The sequence below is a fragment of the Euleptes europaea genome, chromosome 1, assembly GCF_029931775.1.
Source record: "Euleptes europaea isolate rEulEur1 chromosome 1, rEulEur1.hap1, whole genome shotgun sequence".
Taxonomy (NCBI): domain Eukaryota; kingdom Metazoa; phylum Chordata; class Lepidosauria; order Squamata; family Sphaerodactylidae; genus Euleptes; species Euleptes europaea.
The window spans coordinates 145,171,973-145,198,959 of record NC_079312.1 but is presented as its reverse complement, the minus strand read 5'-3'; the positions used below and the strand labels follow the sequence as shown (position 1 = coordinate 145,198,959).

The 26,987-nt window shown below is 43.5% G+C and overlaps 1 protein-coding gene across 2 annotated transcripts in view; it reads left to right on the top strand.

Annotated features, from left to right (window-relative positions):
* The window catches only part of FMNL3 (formin like 3), a 145,171-nt gene that overhangs the window by 52,361 nt on the left and 65,823 nt on the right, over positions 1-26,987 (top strand). For both annotated transcript variants that reach the window (XM_056851551.1, XM_056851561.1), the window contains exons 2-4: positions 19,971-20,054; positions 24,165-24,245; positions 25,123-25,199. In XM_056851551.1, the coding sequence (XP_056707529.1) occupies positions 19,971-20,054; positions 24,165-24,245; positions 25,123-25,199 (242 nt within the window). The remainder of the gene's footprint in view (positions 1-19,970; positions 20,055-24,164; positions 24,246-25,122; positions 25,200-26,987) is intronic.

Sequence of the window (26,987 nt, the reverse complement as noted above, 5' to 3'; positions counted from 1 at the left end):
CAGCAAAAAGCTGGCATATCTCTGCTAAAAAAAGGGGGGGTTTGGAAGCCTTTTCTAGATGCTTATGTGTAGACTTGCCACCATTGTTGTTATATTGTTGTTTATTTTTTATTTATTTCTGTTTGGGGTACAATAAATTTAAATTGCAAAAAAACCCATAGACTTCAAGGGGAGGTTACTAAAATCTCCTTTCTGACTATCTGCCTGCACAGGATCATTCCATTTTGTCCTCTTTTCCCCTTTGGTATCCAGTGGCAACTGACCTTCCTAATTCACAAGCCTCTTCAGTTTAGGAAGCAGATGGCTTAGGGGATGCCTGGCACTGAACGAACAAATCTATTGCTGAGAGAGGTACATTTCCCTCTTGACACAGCTGTACTGAAAGCAGGCAGCAGGCTGTGTGCATGGAGAAGATCCCCATCATGCATATGGGGAAGGCCAGAGTAAGCCAAAGGCAGCAGTACAAGTGAATGGCTGAGGTCAAATGAGTGCATCTGTTTCTGAGATAAGTATTGTGCAGACGTCCTCCAAGAGGGGGAAAATGTCAGCACATACATCAAAAGTTACTTTCAGGCTTTGCATATTCTTAGAAGCGGGGCTGCCACTTGATAAAATGTTTGTTGCTGCTCCAGATTTTTCTGTTCATTCCTAAAGTGTGTGCATACTTCTGTGTTTACCAATTTCATAAACATTATATAATTGGCCCAGAAGGGTTCTTGGGCTTTAGAATAAATGCAGTGGGGAGAAAGGAACATCAATGAGTTATTTCTCCATAGAACACTGAGACCAGCAAAGCACTCAGAGCCAGCTAAAGAAGGTTTAGGGATTTCATTATTTTGCCAAACCTAACATGGATATCATTCATTCATTCATTCATTCATTCATTCATTCATTCATTCATTCATTCATTTATTTATTTTGAGATTTATAGCCCACCCTCCCCGGCCAAAGCCGGCTCAGAGTGGATCTCACAGACACAGGATGTTGTGAGGATTTGTTTTCTAAATCTTTTTGGAACCCTGGAAGGCTATTAGCCAAGAGGGCTAGTGTAACCCTATTTCCCGTCACTGAATTCTAACTTTCAAAGAATGAGAGACCTAGTTCTTAGTGAGGTGGTATACTGGGTTTTGCCACTTGAGACTGCAGGTGTGGGGGCTGACATAACTAAATGTTTTCTATGTATTGTAGAGGGATTCGGGGGGGGGGGGATTCAGTTGTGCTTCTTATCCCCATTATGTTGTTTTCAAATTTCAATGGAAGGTGCTCTTGGGCGCACACCTAAATGCAAATTGCACTGAAAACCATGCAAGGCAGTAGGCCACATTTGTACTCAGGTAAACATCTGAATAAACACCTGATTTACCCTGCAGTCCTTAAAACGTTTTAGTTCAACATGTCCTATGGGGTGGTGGCAATTGATCTCAACTAGGGCATTACCCCCCACGCACACGTTTGATGGCTCATTTATCCACGGAGGAAACAAATCCTTCTCCTTTTAGGCCCCGCTCTGAAAGGAAGCAAGACACCCCAGTTCTTTTGGGTGAAGGCTCAGCTCACTACACTTTGTATACCTCTGTGATCTCTTCCCTCTACAGGGACTTTCTCCAGCCATGGGCATAGGGGAGACTGCTTAAGTAGGTGGTGCACCATAAACTTTTCTGCTGCATTATGGCCAAAAAGGTGGGGTTGGTAGTCTGGTAGAAAGAGTTGCCCACGCCTACTGTCCTGGTTACCATCTGTGTAAGATGGCTTTGAGGTTCAGGGCAGGATGTAGATGCAGAGCGTGGGAATGAGCATAGAAACAATACTAGAGCAAGATATGCCCCTTGGTTTCCACTTTGATAAATGCAATCCCTGCAGCGGTGGGGGGAAAGGCGATAAGTGACTAGGGTTGCCAGCTCCAGGTTGGGAAATACCTGGAGGTTTTAAGGAGGCCAAGGTTTGGAGAGGGCAGGAACTTCAGTGGGTGTAGAGGTCACGTTCCAAAGCAGCCATTTTCTCCAGGTGAACTGATCTCTGTTGCCTGGAGATCAGTTGTAATCCCAGAAAATCTCCTGCCACCACCATCCTACAAGTGGCACAGTAAGGTGGGTGCATCCAGCTGCAATTGGTGCACACTGTAAACTTGATAGAGCAAGAGCAGTGCTGTGCTCTATTAACAATTCAGCTGTCCCTCTGGTTCTGTCCCTTCCCCTTTATTGATGCCCACTACATCCTCACTTTATAATTTGGGGGAATCATAATTATTTATTTCTTGTGTAATGTACAAAATACTTAAAATGTGACTCTATTGAGAGCCAATGCAATGGGGGTGCAAGCTAATGTTCTTGCGCTTAGGTTCAAATTCCTTCTTAGCCATCGACTATCTGGCAGGTAGCTATTTCTCAGCTTCAGTTCTTCATCTGCGCAACATGTATTAGAACTGTGCGCCTCGCAGGGCTGACACAATGGCAGAGACAAGAATTGTGAACTCTTCTGCAAATGAAATGCATTCATATTGTAGTTGTAATTAATGCATAAAGTGCTTAATGTTGTACTGGCCAGACATTAGATTTACAAGCCAGTAAGGGGAAGAGCAGGTTGGCCCAGTTATTACTCAGAGGACTAAGGGGTTATGGGAGTCTGCTTTTCCTTCCAATAAGAGCTCTACAGCAGCAATCAGTTGCCCTGCGCCCAGATAGGTGAGGGAAAGAACTGGGCAGTTGTTTCAAAGCTGGAACTATACAAGTTCTCATAATTACAGCTGCAAGGCAATAGTTGTTTTGGAGGTGTTTGGAATATTCCATTTATCTGGTCTCCCCACACACACAAACACCCTTTCGAAGGTAAATTTTAAAATATTGTATAAGATCCCTGGAGCCTTTGGGATGGAGTAGAATATACATGTATAAAATAGAAGCAATATATCACAACCTGCCTACCACATGCAGGATATCTTTGAATACTCTTAAGTACCATGTGAATAAATGCTAAGTACAGGAAACCATACTATTCTGACAACTTTTTGTAGATCGGGACATTCCTGAGAATATCTACATTCTAGTACTCCCTGTCTTTAAGGTCCTATCTCCGCATTATGTTTTCCTTGAAGATGTCCGTGGGTTGAGTGGACCCTTTTAGGGTCCTTTATGCATGGGTACTTGGACTCATGTTCCTCCCAGGACTGTCTTGGTTGTTCTTTGGAGTTATGCATGAGTTTTCTGTCCATTAGTGAGTACCTCGTGCCCAGCCCTCGCAAATCCCAGGTCTTCCTGTTCCTGTTATAATCTGATTCTTTAATCTCCCCTGAGATCAGCCTGTGTGAAATCTCCATGCATAAGCCAAAGCACGGGCCAGGGAAGCTGGGCGGGAGGGTTGACATTTTTCTCACAGTAGGCACTACAGCCAATTACAAAGTAGTGTTTCAAGGGACGGGGCTGAAATGCTTCCTGATTTTTTCCCCCACCCGGGGGGATCGTTACTATGTTATTATTTTTAATGATTGATACTGTTTTTATTTTATGTTCTGCTTTGGAATTTTTTGAAGAGCACCTTGTCAATGAGGCCAGAACAAAAAGCAGAACTGGCAGAGGCAAGAAGTTTCCATGGGCATTCCCACTCCCAAGCACAAGCTCCTCCAGGGGAGGAGGCCTTTGCGCTGGGTTCCCTTCCCGAGATCTTAACACTCCCTTCTGAAACTGACCAAAATGGCTTTTCTGGGAGGGCTTTGATGAGGGTGGGTCAAGCAAGAATGGGCAGGGGAACAGAAACCCAAACTTAAGACTATTCACAGAAATTTAAATTTGTGACAAAACAGGTTCCTGAAACAGTGGGACAAGTGCGGTACAGCAGCAAAGTGACTTCTGAAGGTTAGAAAAATCATGAATAACTCAAAAGAAGCCCCAAAGCGGTCCCATGGGGATCACGAGGCTAATAACCAAGCATAAATGGCCTCTGAGTAGAATGCAGCTTCATTTATTCCTGGGTAAATAATAAAGTAATACTGTGTAGAGCAATGATTACAACAAGAACTTGTGTGTCCCACAGCATGTCTCAGTAGGACCACTGGATCCAATCTGTGGACAGCAGCCTTTGTGACGAGTGAGATTCCCAGACAACCATTCCCCTCCACCCAAACTTCCCACCACACCCACTCTACTTGGCTACTGCTTTCAAATGCAGGGTGTGCCTTTCAATCCCTGGGAGATGATCAAAATTGGGTCTGTTCTGTTAAGCACAAATGTATGTGTGTTTTGGCTACAAATGAGATGCCATTTCGCCTCCACAGGGTGTGGGGACAGGGCACAGTCATGATGCTTGAGAGAATATATTTTGCCTTTTGTTTGGGATTTGCAGTGGGCAGGCATGTGTATCAGTGCAACTCCATGGTTTGGGGAAGCAGATTTTAAGCGGCTGAAAATTCAGGCATTCTCCCCTCATCTCTTCCTTAAAACCTGGCCCCAGTCCAGAATGTCAGCTGATCAGCCAATGTCTTCTTATTACCTCTCAGGCAGTGGGGTTCTGCAACAATGGCATTTCTGTCTCTGCTTAACGGGAAAATTCCACTCCCCCTCCACACATCCTGCTTTTAAAAACATGCTGAGAAAAAAGCCACCATCTGCTATTTTGTTTTTGTTTTTCCTCTCACTTACACTCCTTTTTTTATCTTTCCATTGGAGGTTTTAAAAAATACTTCCCACCCTAAACTGCTGGGATTTTTTTGCTGATTCTAAGAAAGATAGAACTCAAATGCTGGTAGGAAGGAGCTCTAGATGACGTTTCATTTCCTGTTCACACCACAGTGACAGTGTGGCTGGATCTTAACTTTACTAGGCGAAAGACAGATGGATAGTATAGTAATCTGATAGCTGGAGTTCTGTAGAAAGGCTGACGGTGATGCTTGCAGGGTTACTTCTGTCTCACCCATGACATATAGGGCTGATTTGCAAGACCCTCGAAGCATGCCGGGATGATGCTATGTTGGCTGAGCTTGGGCATGTGGTACAGCAGTTATGCAATTGCCTTACTGTAAAGGTAGAAGCTCTGTCTGGCCCTGATCACATCTCCCAATCCCTCAGCCTATTACACCCCTTAGCTTCTTTCCCTTGTTTAAATATTGTCTGATTTAAAAGTTCTTTCCCATGGGACTTTGCATTCACATGGCACTTTATTTAAACGGGGTTGTGTATATACCAATAATGTGTCCATAGTTAGCAAGGTGGCAGTCTGTAGTAGGGGTGGGTGGTTGTACCGGCACACTAATTAAGCTTATGTGGCTGCTTTGCATGGTTGGCCGCCCAGTTCATATGACTGCACAAGTTGAAAGTCCCATGGGTGAGTTCTTTGGCCACGTGTGAGTTCTTTCACCTTACCAGCATCAAGGTAAAGTGGTCTTAAGATACAGGCAAAGGGCTCTTTAATCCCTTCTTTCCCCTGTGAGTTCTTCAGGTTTCTGCTGTTTACTCCCATTTGCTACTGGAGTCACCAGGCAAGGTGAATAGGGGGAGAACTCTGCCAAAACCTCTGATGCAGAGGAGCATCAGTGTGGTGTAGCAGTAAGAGTGTAGGACTTGGACCAGGGTGATCCATGCTAGAATCTCCACTCAACCACGAAGCTCATTGGATAACCTTTTCCCAATCACTCTCTGCGTGTGAGCTAACTCACAGTGTTATTGTGAGAATAATTTTAGAAGGGGAGAATCATGTATGCTGCCCTACCTCCTTAGAGGAAAAGTGGGATAAAAATGTGACAGAGCTAGACCAGAGAGGCTTTTACTTCTACTGGTTAGTAGGTGTGATGCATAATCAGCAAGTATTGTTGGTAGCCAACCACAATTTGTGTTTGCCATGACTCCCAAGTTGTCTCTGATGCTTCAGAAGCATCTGTCTGTCAGGCCTGCTCTCTGCTGAGACAGCCAGACTGTGTGTTTTTTGGTTCCACCAGGTGCGTCCCAAGGCCAGGCCTGTTAACTGTCAAATTCCTTTCGCTAACTCTGTGGGAACTGCCCTTGTAGGGAGGGTGGTTGCCCTGGCTGCCACCATTATCTGATATGACCAATGCTCTTCCATATAGGCCTTAGGCCGTGCCTTTAGTTCTCATTCGTGCCAACTTACCTGTTAGCTCTGTATACCTGTAGGTTTTCTAATAAATCAACTCTCTTTTGGACTACTCGTCTGTGGATGTTGTTTATGGGATTACCACGGGGACAAGTGCTCACACTGTCTAGAATTTTTGCACCTTGAGTCCTGTGCTGTGAACTCAGTTCCCAGGTGTATGTGTACCTGATCTGAAATGGGACTGTGGGATGCGAGGAGGCTTCAGCCTGTCCCCCATGCTGTTTTCTTGACCTGGCGTGGAGGAACACGCTGTTTTCTCCATTGGGGAACCTAGGATACCCCTGTCAGTAGGGTTGCCAACTCCAGTTTGGGAAATTCCTGGAGATTTGGGGTGGAGCCTGGGGAGGGCAGGGTTTGGGGACCTCAGTGGGGTAGAATGCCATAGAGTCACCCTCCAAAGTGGTCATTTTCTCCAGGGGAACTGATCTTTGTTTCTGGAGATCAGTTGTAATTCCAGGAGATCTTCAGGCCCCACCTGGAGGTTGGCAACCCTGCCTGTCAGTACATGTTTACCTTGTTTGGGGCTGCATAACAACCTCTTAAGGCTGTTTCAGGTCAGGAAAATGGTGTGGGGGGAAGCCCCTTCTCATGCGCTGTGATCCTGATCCAAATTGGGCCCACTCTCATCTGGAAATTGAATTTCCAGAGCACACTTATTTATTTATTTATTTAAATTTTTCTGAGCTGTCTTTGCACTCAATGTCCCCAAAAGAGACATTAAAACAATATTAAAATACCTTGCATCCAGTCATCACTATATGCTGCATTCATGGATTTCAAGGCAGCTTTTGATTCAATATGTAGACCCCTACTCTGGTCCAAGCTAGAATCCTCAAACGTAGATAGAAGGCTCTTGTTGCTGATGCGTGCCCTTCATGAACAGACGGTGCTAAGAGTTAGGTGTACCAGAAATGGGCATCTCACTGATCCCATAAACACCTATAGAGGAGTTAGACAGGGCTGTCTTCTTACTCCTTTGCTTTTCACCTTCTATATAAACAACTTGGTTAGTTCTCTTAATGCACCAGAATTTCATCCACCTAAACTGGCGAATAGGCACATCTCTGTTTTGCTTTATGCGGATGATGCTGTGAGATTATCCAGGACACCAGTGGGATTAAGGAGAGCGCTTGCAAGAGTGGTGGTGTTCTGTGAAAACGAACGATTAACAATCAACTATGAGAAAACAAAAGTGATGGCCTTTGGTAAATGTCCTAGAAATAGGATTTTGAGTATCAATGGACAAAGGTTGGAACAGGTGTCTTGTTTTAAATACCTAGGTGTGATTATTTGGGCTTCTGGATCTAAGATGGCCCATAATACCTATGCCGCCAATCTAGGCACGAGAACAGCTGGCAATATATTTAAGTTCTTGCGGACAAAAGGGGCTCACTATGTCCCGGCCATCCTTAAACTCTTCCAGGCAAAAATATTAGCTCAGATGCTCTACGGAACGCACCTTGGCTCTGCACCTTCTTGCTTTATACCTCTTGAACTGGTGCAATCCAAATGTCTTAGAGCTGCCCTTCAACTCCTGAAATGCATGTCAAATTCCCTGATCCGATTGGAAACTGATATGATGAGGGTAGAGGAAAAGGTCTGCTTATCCTCTCTCTACATATGGTTTAGGATGAATCCTAAACATATGGTTTAGGATTAATCGTAGGGGTCTTTTGCCACTGGTACTGAGTGACTCCTTTAGGTCAAGATGGATCATTGCTATAGGGGATAAACTAAATAGTTTGGGACTTGCTCCGTCAGCACTTTTGCAAATGGGTATGGACCAAGCTAGACTAACTATAAATGAAAGAGTCAAAGATACTGAGCATCAAACGGATCTCTTGAGATCCCCGGCATTTATAGCACCTCAACATTCCAGGTATATTCTAGCACCAGCTGCATATTTATACTCCCTGGAAAGGAACACATATAGGAGGGCCTATACACTAGCCAGATGTACAGCCCTACCATCTGCCATATTAGAAGGGAGATTTAAGAAGATCCCCAGGGTGGAGAGACTTGGCCTGTATAACACAGGGGAGCTGGAAACCATTCAGCATGTATTTTTTAGATGTCCCCTCTACAAGTCAGCCCGCTTCAATATTATTGACCCTTTGATTAGGGAAATGGGCTCTGGTGATGAGGGTGAATGGACCAAAAGGTTTCTGCTGGGAGACAGCTCACCAGTCACCACCCAGGTTGCAAAATAGTGTGCAGTAGCAATGAAGCTACATAGCCTTAATGTACATCCTTAATTTGTGGAAATGTGAAATTGGGTGATTCCTAATTTTGTTGGCCTTGGTTGTAAACATCTACTCTGTATGGTCAGTTTCTGTTTTACCTGTTTTGTCTGGCATACTAGCCGTAAATAAAATTTATTTATTTACATGTATAAAACAATTAAAACAAAACACATAAACACATGAATGCTAGGAAGGGTCAGTGAGAATGAGTGAGGAAATGCTGGACAAAATAGAAAAGTCTTCCCTTGCTGGCAGAAGACAACAACACAGGCAGACATATGAATCTCCCTAGGGAGTAGGGTTGCCGGGTCCATCCTGGCCACTGGCAGGGGATGAGGGGGTAGGGTTGCCAGATCCAGGTTGAGAAACTCCTGGAGATTTGGGGATGGAGCCTGGGGAGGGGAGAGACATCAGTGGGGTACAATGCCACAGAGTCCACCCTCCAAAGCAACCATTTTCTCCAGCGGACCTGATCTTTGTAGTCTGAAGATGAGCTGTAATTCCAAGAGATCCCCAGGTCCCACCTAGAGACTAGCATCCCTACTAGGGAGGGAGTTCCAAAGTTTTGGCACCACAACTGATAAGGCCTTTTTTCAGGTTGCCACCCATCTAGCCTCAGATGGGGGGGATACCCAAAGTAGGCCCTCTAAAGATGACTGTAGTGGTTGAGTAGGTGCAACTTTCAACAGACATCTGATCCCGTGGGCCCAGGGAATACCTGGGAGGAAACATAATGTGCATTTAGGCCCTCAGATGTTGGCCTTAATATTTTGATAATTGTTTTGATTTTATTGCACATTTAATATGCAGACTGTTGTGTGTGTGTGTTAAGTGCCGTCAAGTCGCTTCCGACCCATGGCGACCCTATGAATGAAAGTCCTCCAAAATGTCCTATCTTTGACAGCCCTGCTCAGATCCTGCAAATTGAAGGCCGTGGCTTTCTTTATTGAGTCAATCCATCTCTTGTTGGGTCTTTCTCTTTTCCTGCTGCCCTCAACTTTTCCTAGCATGACTGTCTTTTCCAGTGATTCTTGTCATCTCATGACATTTTTTTAAAAAATATTTTTTTTTATTTTTCAATAATAAACCAACATTTCATTTAGACATACATCCTCTATATCAATAAAGATAATCATTAACAATTCATAAAATTATTAGATGTATGTCTTCAAAATACAATAAAAAATAATTGACTTCCCCACCATCTTCCTCCCTCTCTAAAATATCTAAGATCTCCTTTGCATCCATGCATTCTAATTCATTTATAAGTCACCCTATTCATATTATACTTTCCCCTTATCCAGTATATTTAATATTGATAATACTAAGGAGAGAAAAAAATAAGAACATTTAAAAAAACAGTGAGATAAAAATCCCATTTCCCTCCATATATTCATCTCAAAATACATGTGTAAATCTAAAAAGAAAAAAAAGGGGATTAAAAAAAAAACCTTATACAAAAACAATGTTTATAGTATTTTTCCTCTACCCCCCACCTTTCCCATGTTAAAAGTCAAATTAGTATTCTTCCTGCTTTCTCAGCCCTTCTTCTTATTCTTTTTCTTCTGTCGGGAGTTTCTATCACCAATCACTTTTTAGCTTGAAGTGGTCTCCTGTCTGGAACAGTCAATGCCCTGTATTCCGTAGGCTATAGGGTCTTCTACTTGTTTTCCAACAATTTGAGTTGATAGCTCACTGTTTCTTGTCAAAAAAGGTTCCACGTCTTCCAATGAGTTAATAGCATTTTTAGTCTGTTTATATGTAAAGGTAAGACCTTGTGGTAGCAACCAGCTATATTTTATTCCTTTATTTCTGAGTAATTCAGCAAAATCTTTGTATACAGCTCTCTTTTCCATCAGGTGACGTGGGATATCTTTGAGAATTATCAATGGTATATTATCAAAACTCAGTTGATTCTCCAGTTGAAATTTTATGATAATATTTTTCATCCTGATGTCAAAGAAGGAGATCAGAATTTCTCTGGCTTTTTGACGTCTCATGACGTGACCAAAATATGACAGCCTCAGTTTAGTCATTTTAGCTTCTAGCAGACTGTTGCCCTACAATAATTTATTTCTACCCTGCCCTTGTGAGTTTATTATTTCCATTTTATGTATGAGAATATGAGAAACTGAAACTATGGCCATATGAAGATTGGAACTTGGTTCAGTTTTTAAGGAAGATCAACGTGGCTCTAAAATGGGACTTAGGTACACTGCTTTAGTATAAATGCTTGTAACATAGGCATGGTACTTCAGTGCCTGTTGCCTGTTGCCACAACTACAACCCCCTTTGAGACTACAGCTGATATGGATCTTTGCAAACTTAGGATATACTGTGTGTCCAGGAAGTGTCTCTGATGTTATTAGGTAGATTGACCAGTTACATAACACACCTGCGTCTCATTAAGCACACATCATGAGATGCAGAGAAGGAATGAACAGCCGCAGAGGTGCTTTGAGATCTCCAAATAACCTTGGATAAATTTATGAAAAAATTCATTAATTTGAAGGTATGCTCACTACTTTTCAACAGATATTTTCATTGTATAAATATAATAATAATGACACCAACAACAAAACTAAATGGCTTATGAAATTTATTTATTTGTATATTTATAATTTGAAAGAAACGCTGAATTGGAACTTTGGCTGATGAAGCCACGCTATAGTAGCGAAAGCGTGATAGTTAATCCAGACAACGTTCCCTTCTTGTTCCATGTCAAAAAGTCTTAGGACTGATATTGAATAAGCTGTGATGAATTGGAAATACCTGTAATGAAGAAGAAATAATTAAGTACAAAGAGAGAAAAGTATTCATACTCACCTTATAATTTCGTTATATTTCTTGCTTGTATTGTTTTAATGTATACCCTGTACATAGTTGTTGTTTCACACTTATTGTTGGTTGTTGTTATGTTTAGTTAAACGTGTTTTTGACACACACTTATTTGTTTGAACTTGAATTATTATACCTAGAGCGTAGTACTATTACTTTGCTTAAACTTGACTTATAGCATATGGTGATTTCTTGTTAGTATAACCTCCAGGTGGTGGCTGGAGACCTGGCAACCCTAGCCTCCCCCCCCCCACGCCGGGAGATATACACCTGGTTATGGCCCCCGAATGATGCTATAAATGAGCAAATGGCCCTTGGCAGGAAAAAGGTTCCCCATCCCTGTCTTAGAGCTATCTCAGCCCCACCCACCTCACAGGGTGTCTGTTTTAGGGAGGGGAAAGGAAGGTGCTTGTAAGCCGGTTTGATTCTTCCTTAAGTGCTAGAGAAAGTCACCATATAACAACCAACTCTTCTTCTTCTTAAGCATGTGTTTGTATGTGTGTGTATAATTTATATAAATTCTCTATCACATGAATATCTGAAGCAGCATACAATAAACCTACATCATCTTTTTGAAAAGCTGTCAAATATTAAGCCTACAACCTTTAATCTAATGAATATCTAAAATTTATAATTATGAAATCAAACCCCCTTTTTTTTTTACTTTGCCTTCCAAATTTCTGCAGGTTGAATTATGGCAGGTCTCTGTAAATAGTAGTTCCAAATGACAGAGAAGTCTCTTAATTCATGTCTCCATAAACACACTCTGATACAGACGAAACTGTGAGCAAGGTGTAAACTCCACATCTTAAGAACAATTGTGTATGAAGTGGAAACATTAATTGTTCTGATTTCATGGATCATGACTATAATTGTCACCTGTTTCTAGCTTCATTTTGGTCAAGTGGGGTTGCTCCTCATATTGTTTCCTGCCTTTTCCAGTGTGATGAAGGGAAAGACACTTTCCCTCAGTTCTATCCCTGCCACCTCTGAGAGGTTCATTTAAACGCCATTTTTCCTCACCAGCAAATCTTTCCAACAACTGAATCTACCTCAACTAATCCCCAAGTCCCTGTAGCCTAAAACATGGCACAAAAAGCACTCTTTAAAATAATACAGGTCTTCTGGGTCAAAAATACTCTACTTGGATGACCATGAGCAATGCTTTTTATGCATGACATCTCTCATTGCTCTATTTGTCACCAGTTCTTTTTTTGGAAGTTTGGTTATTTAAACCATTTGTGTTTGACCCACCCCCCGACATTGGACTAACAGTGCCATCCTAAGCAGAGTTACACTCTTCCAGCGCAATTAAAGTCAATGGGTTTACAATGATGTAACTCTGTTTAGGGTTGTACTATCAGCTTCCTACTCTGCTACCTGTGTATTGGAGAGGTTTAACGTTGGTGGCAGTAGGGTCTCTGTTGGGAGCAATTTAGAGGAATGCAATGTGGGCCTTTTGCCTTTCCAAAGCCAATCTCATCAGTTCTAATTCCTTCCTCTCTAGAACAAAAGTGACATTGTTGAATCTCCATCCTCCTTACATTTCCAAGGAGTCAGAGAGCAAGTGAGTCAGAGTCTGCAGGCTTCTTAATCTGGCAGGTGGCCTGCCTTTTTAGGTGGAGCTGACACTGTTTGAATCAGTTTTAATTGTTTGTACATGGTACAATGAAATATATGGCTGTGGTGAGGTTTAAAGGAATAAATATGTGTGCACAAAAGGTATAGTGGAGTGGAAGAGCAGATTTGTGAATGGTGCAAAAAAAATTGTATGGAAGCAGGGAATGTGTAAAAGATATAAAGCAGTATGTGTAAATGATACAAAGGAAAGAGATGCATGTACGTTTGTTATAAAATGGTACGAGATACAGTGTGTACGGTTGGTTCATGCACATGTGGGATAATTGTGTGTGTGTGTGTGTGTGTGTGTGTGTGTGTGTGTGTGTATGTGTGTGAATGCTTATTTCTAAAAGAAGAGGTCTGAGGGTTTGCTGGTGCCAGTAGTCTTGCAACTGCTCTGGCTTGTCTGTGTTTACATTCAGGTGACTAGTGCTGGTGAGCTTTTGGAGGTTGTCACCTGTTGAGGGCAGAGATGCAGGGCCTTCTCCCCACTCTGCCAGTCCTCAAGCCAGTTTTTCAGGAGCATTGCTGTCATAGAGTTGGAAGGGGCATACAGGCTATGTAGTCCAACCCCTGCTCAATGCAGGATCAGCCTAGAGCATCCCTGACAAGTGTTTGTCTAGCTTCTGCTTAAAGACTTCCAGTGAGGGGGAGCTCACCACCTCCCTAGGTAGCTGATTCCACTGTCGAACAACTCTTACTGTAAAAAAATCCCCCCTAATATCCAGCCTGTATATTTCTGCCTGCAATTGAAACCCATTATAGCAAGTCCTATCCTCCTCTGCTGCCAACAGGAACAGCTCCCTATTCTCCTCTAAGGGTCAGCCCTTCAAATACTTAAAGAGAGTGTTTAGCTTGAAGAGGAGACGACTGAAAGGTGATATGATAACCATCTTCAAGTATTTGAAGGGCTGTCGCAGAGAGGATGGTGCCAAGTTGTTTTCTGTTGCCCCAGAAGGTCAGACCAGAACCAATGGATTGAAATTAAATAAAAAGAGTTTCCGTCTAGACATTAGGAAGAACTTTCTAACAGTTAGAGCGGTTCCTCAGTGAAACAGACTTCCTCGGGAGGTGGTAAGCTCTCCTTCCCTGTAAGTTTTTAAGGAGAGGCTAGATGGCCATCTGTCAGCAATGCTGATTGTATGACCTTAGGCAGATCATGAGAGGGAGGGCATCTTGGGCATCTTCTGGGCATGGAGTCGGGGTCACTGGGTGTGTGTGGGGGGGAGGTAGTTGTGAATTTCCTGCACTGTGTAGGGGGTTGGACTAGATGACCCTGGTGGTACCTTCCAACTCTATGATTCTGCTTCTATGAGAGCAATCATGTCCCCCCTCAACCTCCTCTTCTCCAGACTAAACATTCCCAACTCCCTCAGCCTTTCCTCATAGGGCTTGGTGTCCAGGCCCCTGATGATCCTCATCGCTCTCCTCTGCACCTGCTCCATTCTGTCCACATCCTTTTTGAAGTGAGGCCTCCAGAACTGCACACAATACTTCAGGTGCGGCCTGACCAACGCAGTGTACAGCGGAACTATGACATCTTGCGATTTGATTGTTATGCCTCTGTTGATGCACCCCAATATCACATTAGCCTTTTTTTCTCACTGCATCACACTGGCTGCTCACCCCAAGAGCTTGTTCACACACACTGCTGGCCAGATGTGTATCCCCCATCCAGTATGCATGTCCCTCATTTCTGTTACCCAGTTTTAGAACTCTGCATTTATCCTTGTTGAATTGTATCCTGTTCACATCCGCTCACTTTTCCAGTGTGTTCAGATCTCGTTGAATTCTATCTCTATCTTCTGGTGTGTTCGCTGCTCCTCCTAATTTGGTGTCATCTGCAAATTTAATGAGTAGTCCCTCCACACCCTCATCCAGATAATTTATAAAAATATTGAAAAGTACCAGGCCCAGAACCAAACCCTGTGGCACCCCACTGGACACCTCCCTCCATTCAGATGAAATGCCATTGACAACTACTCTTTAAGTGCTGTTCTCCAACCAGTTCCCTATCCACCTAACTATCCTAGGGTCCAGACCACAGTCCTCTAGTTTACCCATCAGAACATCATGGAGAACCTTGTCAAAAGCCTTATTGAAATCCAGGTAAACAACATTAACCACATTCCCTTGATCCAGTAAGCTGGTCACTCGATCAAAGAAGGAACCAAGGTTGGTGTGGCAGGGCCTGTTGGGGACAAATGCATGCTGACTTCCCCAGATCGCCAAGTTGTCCTTCAGATGTTCGCTTATTGATCTCTTTAATATCTGCTCCAGTATCTTCCCTGGGACAGAGGTCAAACTGGGTCATCCTTCCTCCCTTCCTTTTTTAAAAATTGGGATAACGTTCACCCTCCTCAATCTTGTGGCATATCTCCCATCCTGCAAGAGGTCTGGAAGATGATGGACAAAGGCTCTGCAAGTTCTCTACAAAGTTCTTTGAGCACTCTCGGGTGCATACCAAGTTGCCCAGGGGGTTTGTACTTATTCAATGCAGTCGGGTGCTTCTCGACTACCTCCCTGTTCATGTCAACCAACAGCCTGGATGCTGTGGCTTGCCTACCATCATCTTTCTGCTTTCTCTCTGTCTTCTATCAGAATTTCTCCATTTTCACCCAACAGTGGGCCTATAGCCTCTTTTCCTTGTGTTTGCTCTTCACATATCTGAAGAAACTTTTCTTGTTGTAGTGAGCCTCCCTGTCCAGCATCAGCTCATTGTGAGCTTTGGCCTCTCTGATGGCTGACCTACAGATCCTAGCAACCCGCAGATACTCTTCTTTAGAGGTATGTCCTGGCCTCCATTTCTTGAACATTTCCTTTTTCTCCCTTAGCTCATCATGGAGTTCTTTGTTCATCCACAATGGCTTCTTGGATCCTCCACCATGTTTCCTTCTTGCTGGAATAGTGATGGCGTGAGCTTGCAAGAGCTCTTTTTAAAGGAGAGCCCACCCTTCACTTACTCCTTTCCCAGCAGTCTTGCCCATGGAATTATTCTCATCATGCCTCTGAGTTTATTAAAATCTGCCCTACCAAAATCTAACAGACATGTTGGACTATGAACTTCCTTGGTCCCCCACAGCAAAAGGAATTCTATCATCTCTTGTTGTTTGGATATTCTGTTAAATTGCTCACGGAGGGCAGCATCCACCTCCTCACCTTGGTCAGGAGGTCTGTAGCTGACTCCAACCACAATACTGTTTGCCCTTCCTTCCCTTTTTCTCACCCAGATACTTTCCACTGGGCTGTCATCCTCCTCCTCCAGTATTTCTTGACAAGCAACCCCTCTCTTCACATACAGCGCCACCCCGCCACATCTTCAACCTTTTTGGTTTTCTCAGTCTATACTATAACAGCATAGTTTTCCATTTCCTTTAGTTAACCACCTGGAAGTTGGCAACTCTATCCATTGGCAATTCTCGCTGATCGGTGAGTGCGCACCTAATCCAACCCGTGACACCAGCCCTAATTGCTCTGCTAGCTGATGTGGTACTCCAATGGGCTGATACTCACCCAAAGTGTAAAACAGCTTAAGGGCCAAATGAAAAGCTACCGTAGGCTGGATAATACAGTCGGCCATAATTTACGCCCCTCTGGATCTATACATGCGAGATTGTGCTTGGATGTGCGTACTTTCTCTCTGATGAAGGAAACATTAAAATAGTTTTTGGGAAAGCAATGCTGAAATATTTTTCAGACGAGCACATATTTTTCTCCATTGTACAGATTCCAGGCTTTGGAGGGCTATGTTTGTTAAACACATTATAACATGATGTAGCTTCTTGATACATTTGGTTTTGCTGTGTAATCCAAGATCTTCCGTTACCCACCCACTGTGCAGTTGTATGAAAGCACCTTACTGGGAATGGAGACCAGAACTTGCAGCTGACCTGTGATATCTTTGATGCATGCTCATAGCCTCGCCTTAAAGTCCTTTGATTAGAAAATCTTGCCTAAAATAGGGCGACTGAGCCATGATACCTCCTGAGCTAATTCAGCTTGAAAGAAACTGAACCATGTAACTCTCTGTCACAGGGAAATTGCTGTGACAAAGAATCTAGCAAGTTCTAGAGAGGGATTAGATGTCAATAGGATAAAATGCCAGTAATTTTCAATTTAAGGTGGCATCAAGGACTGGGATGGGAGGTGGGGAATCCCCTGTTTCAGAGCCAAAACGTGTTTGTATATCTTAGGGATTGAGCTAAGATTTTTCCAGAGACAGATTGTTCCATGTCTTGGGGCTTCGGCATCCCCTGAAAGCATCACATATACTGTCCCTTTCTGTTGATTAGAGGAGTCTAAGTGGAATATGGAACCCAGAGCATATTCTGTCTAACTGTTCCCATATGCAAGGGCAGACCAGGAAATTAAAGCAGCTCAGGAGCAACCAAAACTGAGCTTCCCCTGTGGGGTACAAGCCAGCACTGCAGGTATCTGGCTAGTGGCACCAATGATGCACATCAGTGGGCAAAGTACAAAGTGCAGAATGAGGCAACTGGTGAGCTGACACTAGGGGGAAGGCGGGTGATGATGGGGGGAAATGACACCGCAGCAATGGCGCTATATCAATTCAAACCTCTAGGATTTTTGCAAAACTCTATGGTATTGGTGACATGATGTGACTTCTGGGTATTCACCAGAAGTGACATTATGTTGCTAATGCGGTGCCATTTAAAAAAAAATTTGTCTTCTTGTTGGCCCAAAACGGAGAGGGGATCATCTCACTCGTTGACATCCATCATTGTTGCCATTGAAGGTTCCAAGCCAAGTTGCCCCCGTGATGCTAGCAGAGCTACTAGGACTTGGCTCTACTTGCTCCTGGCTGCCAGAGGCCCTACAAGACAGTGGAACTGTCCACCAGGAACTTTCCCTGTACACTAAATGGCGAGTCCTCTCCTCCCCATAAGCCTAGTTCAGGAGCTTTCTTGTTCACCTTTGCTTTTTGGTGAAGTATGAAAAAAATGAAGGAAAGGGAAAGCCTGAATTAGAAATACCTAACCATAGAATGAGCCCTGTGGCGCAGAGTGGTAAGCTGCAGTATTGCAGTCCAAAGCTCTGCTCACGACCTGAATTTGATCCCGACAGAAGTTGGTTTCAGGTAGCCAGCTCAAGGTTGACTCAGCCTTCCATCGTTCCGAGGTCGGTATCCAGCTTGCTGGGGGTAAAGGGAAGATGACTGGGGAAGGCACTGGCAAACCACCCCGTAAACAAAGTCTGCCTAGAAATGTCGGGATGTGACATCACCCCATGGGTCAAGAATGACCCGGTGCTTGCACAGGGGACCTTTACCTTTTAACTATAGAATTAGTTCATTTAAGAAAAGGTAATCTGTTCTACAAGTGCCAAGATGGGTGACTAAATACTGGATTCTACCTAACTGTTGTAGTATAGCAGAAACAGACTGGGGTGGGTTCTACCCTTATCCTACCACTCCACTGAACAAAGTTTATTTATTTATTAAATATACCCCACCTTCCCTTTTGGCTCAACTTGGAAGCCTTCCTTCAATCTAAGGCTCCTTCCTCCCAGTGAAGTGGCTCTTCCATTGGAGGAAGGGCCACTTAAGTCAAAAGAAGGATCCTTGGAGGATGATTGGATCCACCCAACTGTAAAGGAACCACAGAGTTCTCTGCATACAGCACAGTAGACCGTTTGGCTCACCATGCAGTGGACAAAGGCAAGCCCTTGAGATGTGAGTAGTGCTACCACGGGGGTGCTCCCAGTCTGTCTAAATACATTCCTTGTTCCTCCCCACCCCTGCATTTTTCCCTGTAGACATTGCAGGTTTTTGGTGTTTAAACTAAAAAGTTTGCTTACCCTGATTTAAGATCCTTACCTGGGCCTGCAGGCTAGTCAGTTTAGCATGTGTGTGTGTGTGTTAAGTGCCATCAAGTCGCTTCCAACTCATGGCGACCCCATGAATGAAAGTCCTCTAAAATGTCCTATCTTTGACAGCCTTGCTCAGATCTTGCAAATTGAGGGCTGTGGCTTCCTTTATTGAGTCAGTCCATCTCTTGTTGGGTCTTCCTCTTTTCCTGCTGCCCTCAACTTTTCCTAGCATGACTGTCTTTTCCAGTGACTCTTGTCGTCTTATGATGTGACAAAAATACGATAGCCTCAGTTTAATGCTCCTTTGTATTTATTTTCCCCTGTTATGTTGTCATTGTGAGGTCAGAAGAGATTTGGATTGCTGCGGCTAGTATTTTCCACACACTGTTGTTATTGGAAGCCTTTTAGTTTCATTCATTTTTGTTGCAGGTATCCTCGATTATCAGGTTTCCTTTACACCATTTGAATGCCATTTTATACCTTTATGCCATTAATACCTTATGTATAGTTGACCCCATCTGGCCTATTTCACAGGGCTATTTGAAGACAAACTGAAGAAGATAAACTCACTCATTGATTTATTTAGTGCATTTTTATCTTGTCCTTCCTTGAAGCAGCTCAGGACAGCAAACCTGGTTCTCCCCTACTCCACTATGATCTACACAGTAACCCTGTGAGGTATATTAGGCTAAGAGATAATGATTGACTTAAGATCACTCGGTACGTTTCATAGCAAGAAGGGATTTGAAGCTAGTTTTTCTTGGTCCTGGTTCAACATTCTAAACATTTTACTGGCTGTCAGTCTAACCTACAGCTCTGGGTTCTTGAGGGGATAAAATGTAGGAAAGGAGAACCATGTACAACACCCTTAGGTTCTCAAAAGAAGGGCAGGATAAAAATGTGATAAATGTGTCAGCTTTTATTTTTGGAGACTTTTCTCAACTGCCTAGATTCCTGAGTACATTCTAGACATGTTGTGCTTCCAACCCACAATTAGTGACTTTATTATGTTAGAAAAGCAACATACAAATGTTAATATATAAGGTCATACAGTATTTTATTTTTGGACATGCATGCTTTTGATTAACTTAGTTGTAGACACTAAAGAGGACTGTGAATTTTTAAGATGTCCAGACCAAGCCAGTCTTGAGTTATGCCAACCCTATCCATCCTCCAGTTAGAATACTGGTAAATGTTCAATATGTTCTTCAACAATCCAGTGTTATACTATTTTTTCTCAAAAGGAGAAGTCCCTGCACCATATACTATAATTCTTGCAACAATAATTATGCAGAAAAAAAACTGAGAATTCTTCCCTACCGGTTCCTCTGCTATTCTCCTCAGAGTTCCATGAACCTCCCTCCTGACAAGGCCCGTCTCCTGAGGCAATATGACAATGAGAAGAAATGGGACCTTATTTGTGACCAGGTAAGACAGGGCCGATATGGGGAGAGGTTCTGTTCTGTCTTTAAAGCTAGATATCTTAAAACGTCAGGGCTGCTGTCACAAACCATTTTATGTCCTCTTGAGCTAGAGTTTAACTTTCTTCAAAAAGGGCAGGTTACATCCCCTTATCATAGGGTTGCCAGGTCCCTCTTCACCACCGCGGGAGGTTTTTTGGGGTGGAGCCTGAGGAGGGCGGGGTTTCCAACCTTCAAGATGTTTGTTTGCTACAGTACCTGGAAGTTGGCAACCCTACCTTATCAGAATTCATTTCTGCATTTGGCTGTTGAATTTGTTGGCATTTTGGGGATGGTGTCTCTTACCCACATTATGAATGGATAAAATTTCACTATTGGACCCATCTCTGAGTCACAAACCATGTGGGAGAAATCAGCTCATGTTTAGTTCTGGAGAAATCAGCTTGACTCATCCTGACCAACACTGCAGTCACCATTCTTTTTGATACCCCAAATAACTGTGAGGAAAGATGCTGAAGCATCTAAGGAACAGTGACAAAGGAATTGTGGCTGCTGTTCTCAGACTGGTGTATTTCATGTGTAGCTTGTAGGTTGCCATGTGAATTGATGAACCTAGGACCTTTCTTCAAGCTTTCTGTATTAGCCTAAGGTAACTTGTTGGTTATTGTATTCATGTGGTATGCTGCCCAGGCTAATGAGAGCTTTCCTCCAATTTCCCAGGATTTCCAGGCCACGTGGGTGGGGTGGAAATGACTAAGAGGGCATGGCATCCCACTGGTTATTTGAAGAGGCCCAGAACCAGGCTAGGAATGTTGTAGCTGAACCTGCTCAAGGTGATGAGGAGCAGAGGTTAGTGGAGAGGAGGAGGATCCTGGTGTTGCTTCTCACTGAGGCCTAGCAGGTCCTCTAGCAGTAGAAGCAGTTATGGCAGCAGAGCAGGGGAAGGATCAGTCCCGCAGAAGGGAAGAGTGCCAGGGAAGTAGAGACAACAAGAGTAATCTTATAAAAATAATGGAATACCTTACAAGGCCATTAGTCAACATGAAAGTGGAGCTTTTCAGGGCTAAACTGAGGCTGTAGTGAATTTAGACCTGGAGGCGTTCTCTAGCTTAAGGTCCCTGAAATGGTCTGATGCTTGAGATGGAATCTGAAGGGCAGCAAGAAAAAGGCATTTCCTTTGTTGACCAAAACAAATCCAAACCCCTCCTCTCAATCTTTTGCCCTGGGCTCTGAGGCCTGAGTACACAAAATCCACAGTCCCATACTAGGTTAAGTCTAGGGTTGCCAAATCCCTCTTCGTAACCAGCGGGAGGTTATTGGGGCGGAGCCTGAGGAGGGCTGGGTTTGGGGAGGGGAGGGACTTCAATGCCATAGAGTCCAATTGCCAAAGTGGCCATTTTCTCCAGGTGAACTGATCTCTATCGGCTGGAGATCAGTTGAATTAGCAGAAGATCTCCTGCTACTACCTGGAGGTTGGCAACCTAGCTAAGTCCCATACTTAAGTAAGATTGTCAATAACCTGAAGAAAAAAAATCTCCTGTCCCTTCGTGTGCATGTAAAGTGCCTTTTTTAGAAAAATTCTTGGTCTCCCTCGCTGTGTCTCTTATTATGCTATTACCTCTAAACTTGTGTGAAACCAAGGCATGGCTGCTAACCATCCGTTATTGGCTTAAACTGTTTTTTAGAACAGCGTGGTTCTCTGATGTCTCTGCTGCTAAAAGAACTTCATAATACCTCCTGGGATTGTCTAATTCTGTCTAAAATAAGATCATCTGGAGTCTCTGTGGAAGACCTGGCTTTAACTACTGAGGCCCATATTTTTAAAATTGTTAAACAGTATTTCTTGGATATGGAGCGTCAGACGTTACTCCCCACTCAACCCTTGGTCTGCTCCCCAGCAATGTTGGGTCTCAAGAATTTAGCCAACAATATTCCCCATTATTTTCACACTCTGGACATCCCACTCCTCCGCAGAGCCTTCTCTCTCGCTAGGGTTAATGCCTTTCCTTCAAGGATGCTATATGGAAGGTATCAACAAATACCAATCCAGGAAAGTACTTGTCCCTGTGATACCTATTCCCTGGACTCAATTGATCATATTCTCTTGGTCTGCCCTCTATATGAAACACCCCGTGGGAAATGGTTAAAAAATTGGCTTCTTTCCAAATATCACCTATCTACCCAAGCAAAACGTCAATTTTTATTAAATGATTCCGATCCGGAGGTTACTGCAGATGTTGCCAATTTTCTAGTGGATGTGATGAAAGTTCAAAAAGCCCAAAGTTTGTAATTTCTTCTTTTGGAATTTACTGGCCTATGTTTGTATCTTAATGACTGCATATTTTATGTACCTTCTGTAACAATTGTAATATTACTTATGCCATTAAAGGTTTTTCATTCATTCATTCATGTCAAGTGCCATCAAGTCGCAGTCTACTTACGGCAACCCAGTAGGGTTTTCAAGGCGAGAGACTAACAGGTGGTTTGCCATTGTCTTCCTATGCATAGGCTGTGAGAGTTCTGATAGAACTGTGACTGGCCCAAGGTCACCCAGAAGGCATCATGTGGAGGAGTGGGGAATTGAGCCTGGTTCTCCAGATAAAGTCTGCCGCTCTTAACCACTACACCATGCTGGCTCTCTGGACAGCAGGAAGACTTATTATTTATTTAATAGCCCAGTAAACTCCTATTTTGCTGCAACTGGGAACAACCCATAGCAACCCTGGTATTCCTTAGTGATCTCCCATCCAAGTACGAACCAGGGCTGACCCTGCTTAGTTTCTGAGATCTGACGAGATCAAGCTAGCCTGGGCTTTCCAAGTCAGGGCCCTGTCCCTTTAGTGGATGGTTAATGGGATGTTATTTATGAATTTGTTCCTTTCCTAGCTAATCATGCCAACACTTCGTCACTCATTTTGTATCGCAAGAACTCTAATCTTAAAGTAATACCAATACCTTATATAGCTGTGAAAATCAATAGCACAAGTTCATCTAGAATGGTCTCTGGAGAAAATGGGATATTATTTTTCTCTCTGTGTCAGTACCAAGACAAAAGCATGAGTGTAGGTAGGGAAAGCCCTCAGAGAGAAGAAGGGATTTTGCAGCCCAATCCCATGCAGATTTATTTAGAATTAAGTCCTTCCATGCTGGATGGGATAAGCATGCATAAGATTGCAGATTTCGGACCAATTCACACATTACAAAGTCTTCATGTTCTCCATGTGTCTACCATGGGTCCTGTTGACATAGATGCTGTGGGGGTTCCATGCTTGGCAGTTCCCTGGCACAGGGACCCAATTCAGATCAGGACAACCATGCATGGGAGATGGGGCTAAAGCCTCCCCCCCATGTTACTTTCCTTATCTGAAATGCCCCCTAGGAGCTGCTATTTGCCCCACTGGGGAATCAGCATGGAAAGGGGGAGGCTTCAACCCCCTCTCCATGCGCTGGGGTTTCAGTCTGAATTGGGCCTTGGAATTAATTTCCAAACATGGAACTCCCACAGCACATCTGTCAACAGGATCCATAGCAGGCATGAAGACTTTGTGAATTGGTCTCAATAGCAGTTGAGCTGGAGAAAAGGCTATGGAAGAGACAGAGCTGAGTGTGTATGAATGGAATGGAGCCTGGAAGTGCTTTTGCTGTCCAGATTATTAGAGATACAGACATAAAGGAGCATCAGGTATTCGGTTTACTAGGTAGAGTAAGCCACCAGGCATGCTTGAGAGCCAGTGTGCTGTAGTGGTTAAGAGAAGAGGACTCTAATCTGGAGAACCGGGCTTGATTTCCCACTCCTCCACATGAAGCCTGATGGGTGATCTTGGGCTAATCACAGCTCTCTCAGAACTCTCTCAGCCCCACCTACCTCACAAGGTGTCTGTTGGGGGGAGGGAGAGAAAGAAAAAGTAGATTAAAAAGCAGGGTATAAAAACCAACTCTTTTTCTTTAAGTGAAGTCAGGGCTCATGCACAGGGAGACGTATTATGTGAATTAATCCATTTGAGGGAAGCCTTTTCTTTCAGTGACCCAGGCTGAACTTGGTACATTATGCTTTTAGAGACCTCTCAGCCATTCTCTTCCCCCCCCCCTCTCTCCCTTCATGGCCAACCTGGAACAGGAAAGATTTCAGGTGAAGAACCCACCTCACACATACATCCAGAAACTGAAGAGCTTCCTTGACCCAGGAGTCACTCGGAAGGTAAGACTTAAAGTTTTATATCTACCTTGTATGTGTGTGTTTGGAAATATGAATTCCAAAGTGCACGCAAATACACACCTGGCAAAGAACAAAGGATTGACAATTTCTTCCATACCTCAGTAGGACATGCTGTACTATATTACTGGCCAACCTTTTAGGCGTATCTTCCTAAATCCATTCTAATATGTACTAAATTATACATGCTGCTTCCATTGCTTGTAGTGATTTTTCATATAGCTGAGGAGCAGGTAGCAACGTAGATAGACATGAGTATAGGGCTGAGATAATTTATTTACATTATTTATAGTCTGTGTTTCTTACTGAGACTTACTTTATGCCACAGTCAAGCTCTCAAGTCCTGGTTTACCACAAATTCCCCTTGCCTATGGCCACTTACAGTACTTATGTGTTGCAAAGTGGTCACTTGCGTCCCTGTCTGGGTACATAATGTTATGATAGACAAATATTTCTCATATTTTTTATGAATAATACCAAAATAATCATAAGTGATTTATGGTTATAGAAAAATCATCTGTACTTGCGCTGCCATCAGAGACTCCCTTACCACATCCCCAATACTGATTTATCCTTTAAAAAAAAAAAAAAATTGGCCTTCTAATGTAGATACTATAAACTCTCAGAGCAGAGCCACATGGCTTCACTGTTGTGTACAGCGCTATGCATATCATTGATATCAAGAAGATGTTAAACAGAATAAGGGGAAAGGCAACAAAGGAAAACATGGGGTGGAGAGGAGTAGAAAAATTAACTACACTGTAAAGTATTTAGCTTGATGGTTAATCCAGCCCTGGATATGCATGCTTATTTGTGGAGAAGGAAGATGCCAGTCAGCAAAGTGTGAACCTTGTCTTTACAGAAGTTCCGTCGGAGGGTGCAGGAATCCACCAAAGTTCTGAAGGAGCTGGAGATCTCTCTAAGGACCAACCACATTGGGTAAATCAGCGGTGGCCAATATTTTTGACAAATGTGCTACAAATCAAATCCAAGTACTAGAATGCCTTGATAGCACATACTGCAGTACATATGCAGCCTTGTCTTACATTATTTTGCCTCTGTCCTATTGAGCTGAGCTGAATGCAGCGGCACAGTGCTGAAGAGGTAGGCAGGAGTGTAGGCCAGGCTCTGTAGCCAGATTCACAGGCCCTCCAGCTCCCGTCCTGGTGGGCCACAAACTTGCTGTGGCCAGTTGTGGTATCTGTGTTGCAGACTGGCCATCCACTGGAGTCAAGGTCATGAAGGAATCATAGAATCATAGAGTTGGAAGGGACCACCAGGGTCATCTAGTCCAACCCCCTGCACAATGCAGGAAATTCTGAACTGCCTCCCCCCACACCCCCAGTGACCCATACTTCATGCCCAGAAGATGGCCAAGGTGCCTTCCCTCTCATGATCTGCCTAAGGTTATAGAATCAGCATTGCTGACAGATGACCATCTAGCCTCTTCTTGAAGCTGGTTGTGGACTTTAATCTGTTGGGCTGCCAGTATCATGTCCCACAGCACTTGTTTCACCTCTGCTGTAAAGTGGCCACCCTGACCTGGATGGGACAGGCTAGCCCGAGCTCATCAGATCTTGGAAGCAAAGCAGGGTTTGCCTTGGTTAATACTTGTATTGGAGACCACCAAGGAAGTCCAGGGTTGCTATGCAGAGGCAGGCAATGGCAAACCATCTCTGTCTGTTGCCTTGAGAACCCTAATGGGTCACTATAAGTTGGCCGCGACTTGATGGCACTTTCCACCACCACCATGAAGTGGCCATCCATTAGGACCAAGAACTTGGAGGAAGAGGCTGATTTTGGGCATTGGGTTGTTGTGGTGTATTTCCAGAGATTATGTTCTTGTGATTATGGTTTTGTTGGTCTCTAATTGTTTAATGGACCAGCTTCTTCTTGACTTTATGAAATTACACATAACATGTTTATACATTATTCTTTTAATTTTATACCCAAAGAAGGGAGATTACTGGAGGGAAAAATATGACGTGGTTGCGGAGGGGAAACAACTAACTCATGTTTTCTCTCTTCTGAAGCCAAAGGGCCAAGCAACCGCCTCCACTGGGGGCTCAATGACTTGTACCCTTCAGGGTCCCAGGAATCCTCTTCCTCACACTTGGTCCCCCCCTAACATTATCCCATGTGAGTGGCATTCTGAGGATAGCTCAAGACATCTCAGGCCCCAGTAGTACACCAAAGCCTGTTGACGTCATGTAGATGTGAGTCTGTGGCTCTTTCTGGGTCAGTAGCATTTTCAAAATGGGAGCAATGAAATGCCATACTGGAAGTGGGCTGACATTTTGATATATTTTGATTTATTTTATTTGTATCCCGTCCTGCCCCAGCAATGCTGGGCTCAGGGCAACTCACAACATATTATGCAATTTAAAACATATACATTCCAGTTAAAATAATTCAGCATTGTAGAGGACATCTGATTAGGGTTTAAACCTCCTGCCTATTCACTGTGGTTCATGTTTCTTTACTCCCCCGCTCCTTGTTTTGCAAACCAGGGCAAAGTATTGTGAATTAAAGGTGAATGGACATTTGCGGGTATAATTACAAGCTACATGAGAACAATCCAGCCAGAAACATGAGCACAGTCCAGCCAAAATGGAGGGCTTTGAAGTCCTATTAATTTAAATAGAGCAGTTATGCACATGCTTAGATCTCTACCATCTTAGACAGTAGGACTCAACAGTGCTTCCTTTTGAATGGACCGTCCATGAT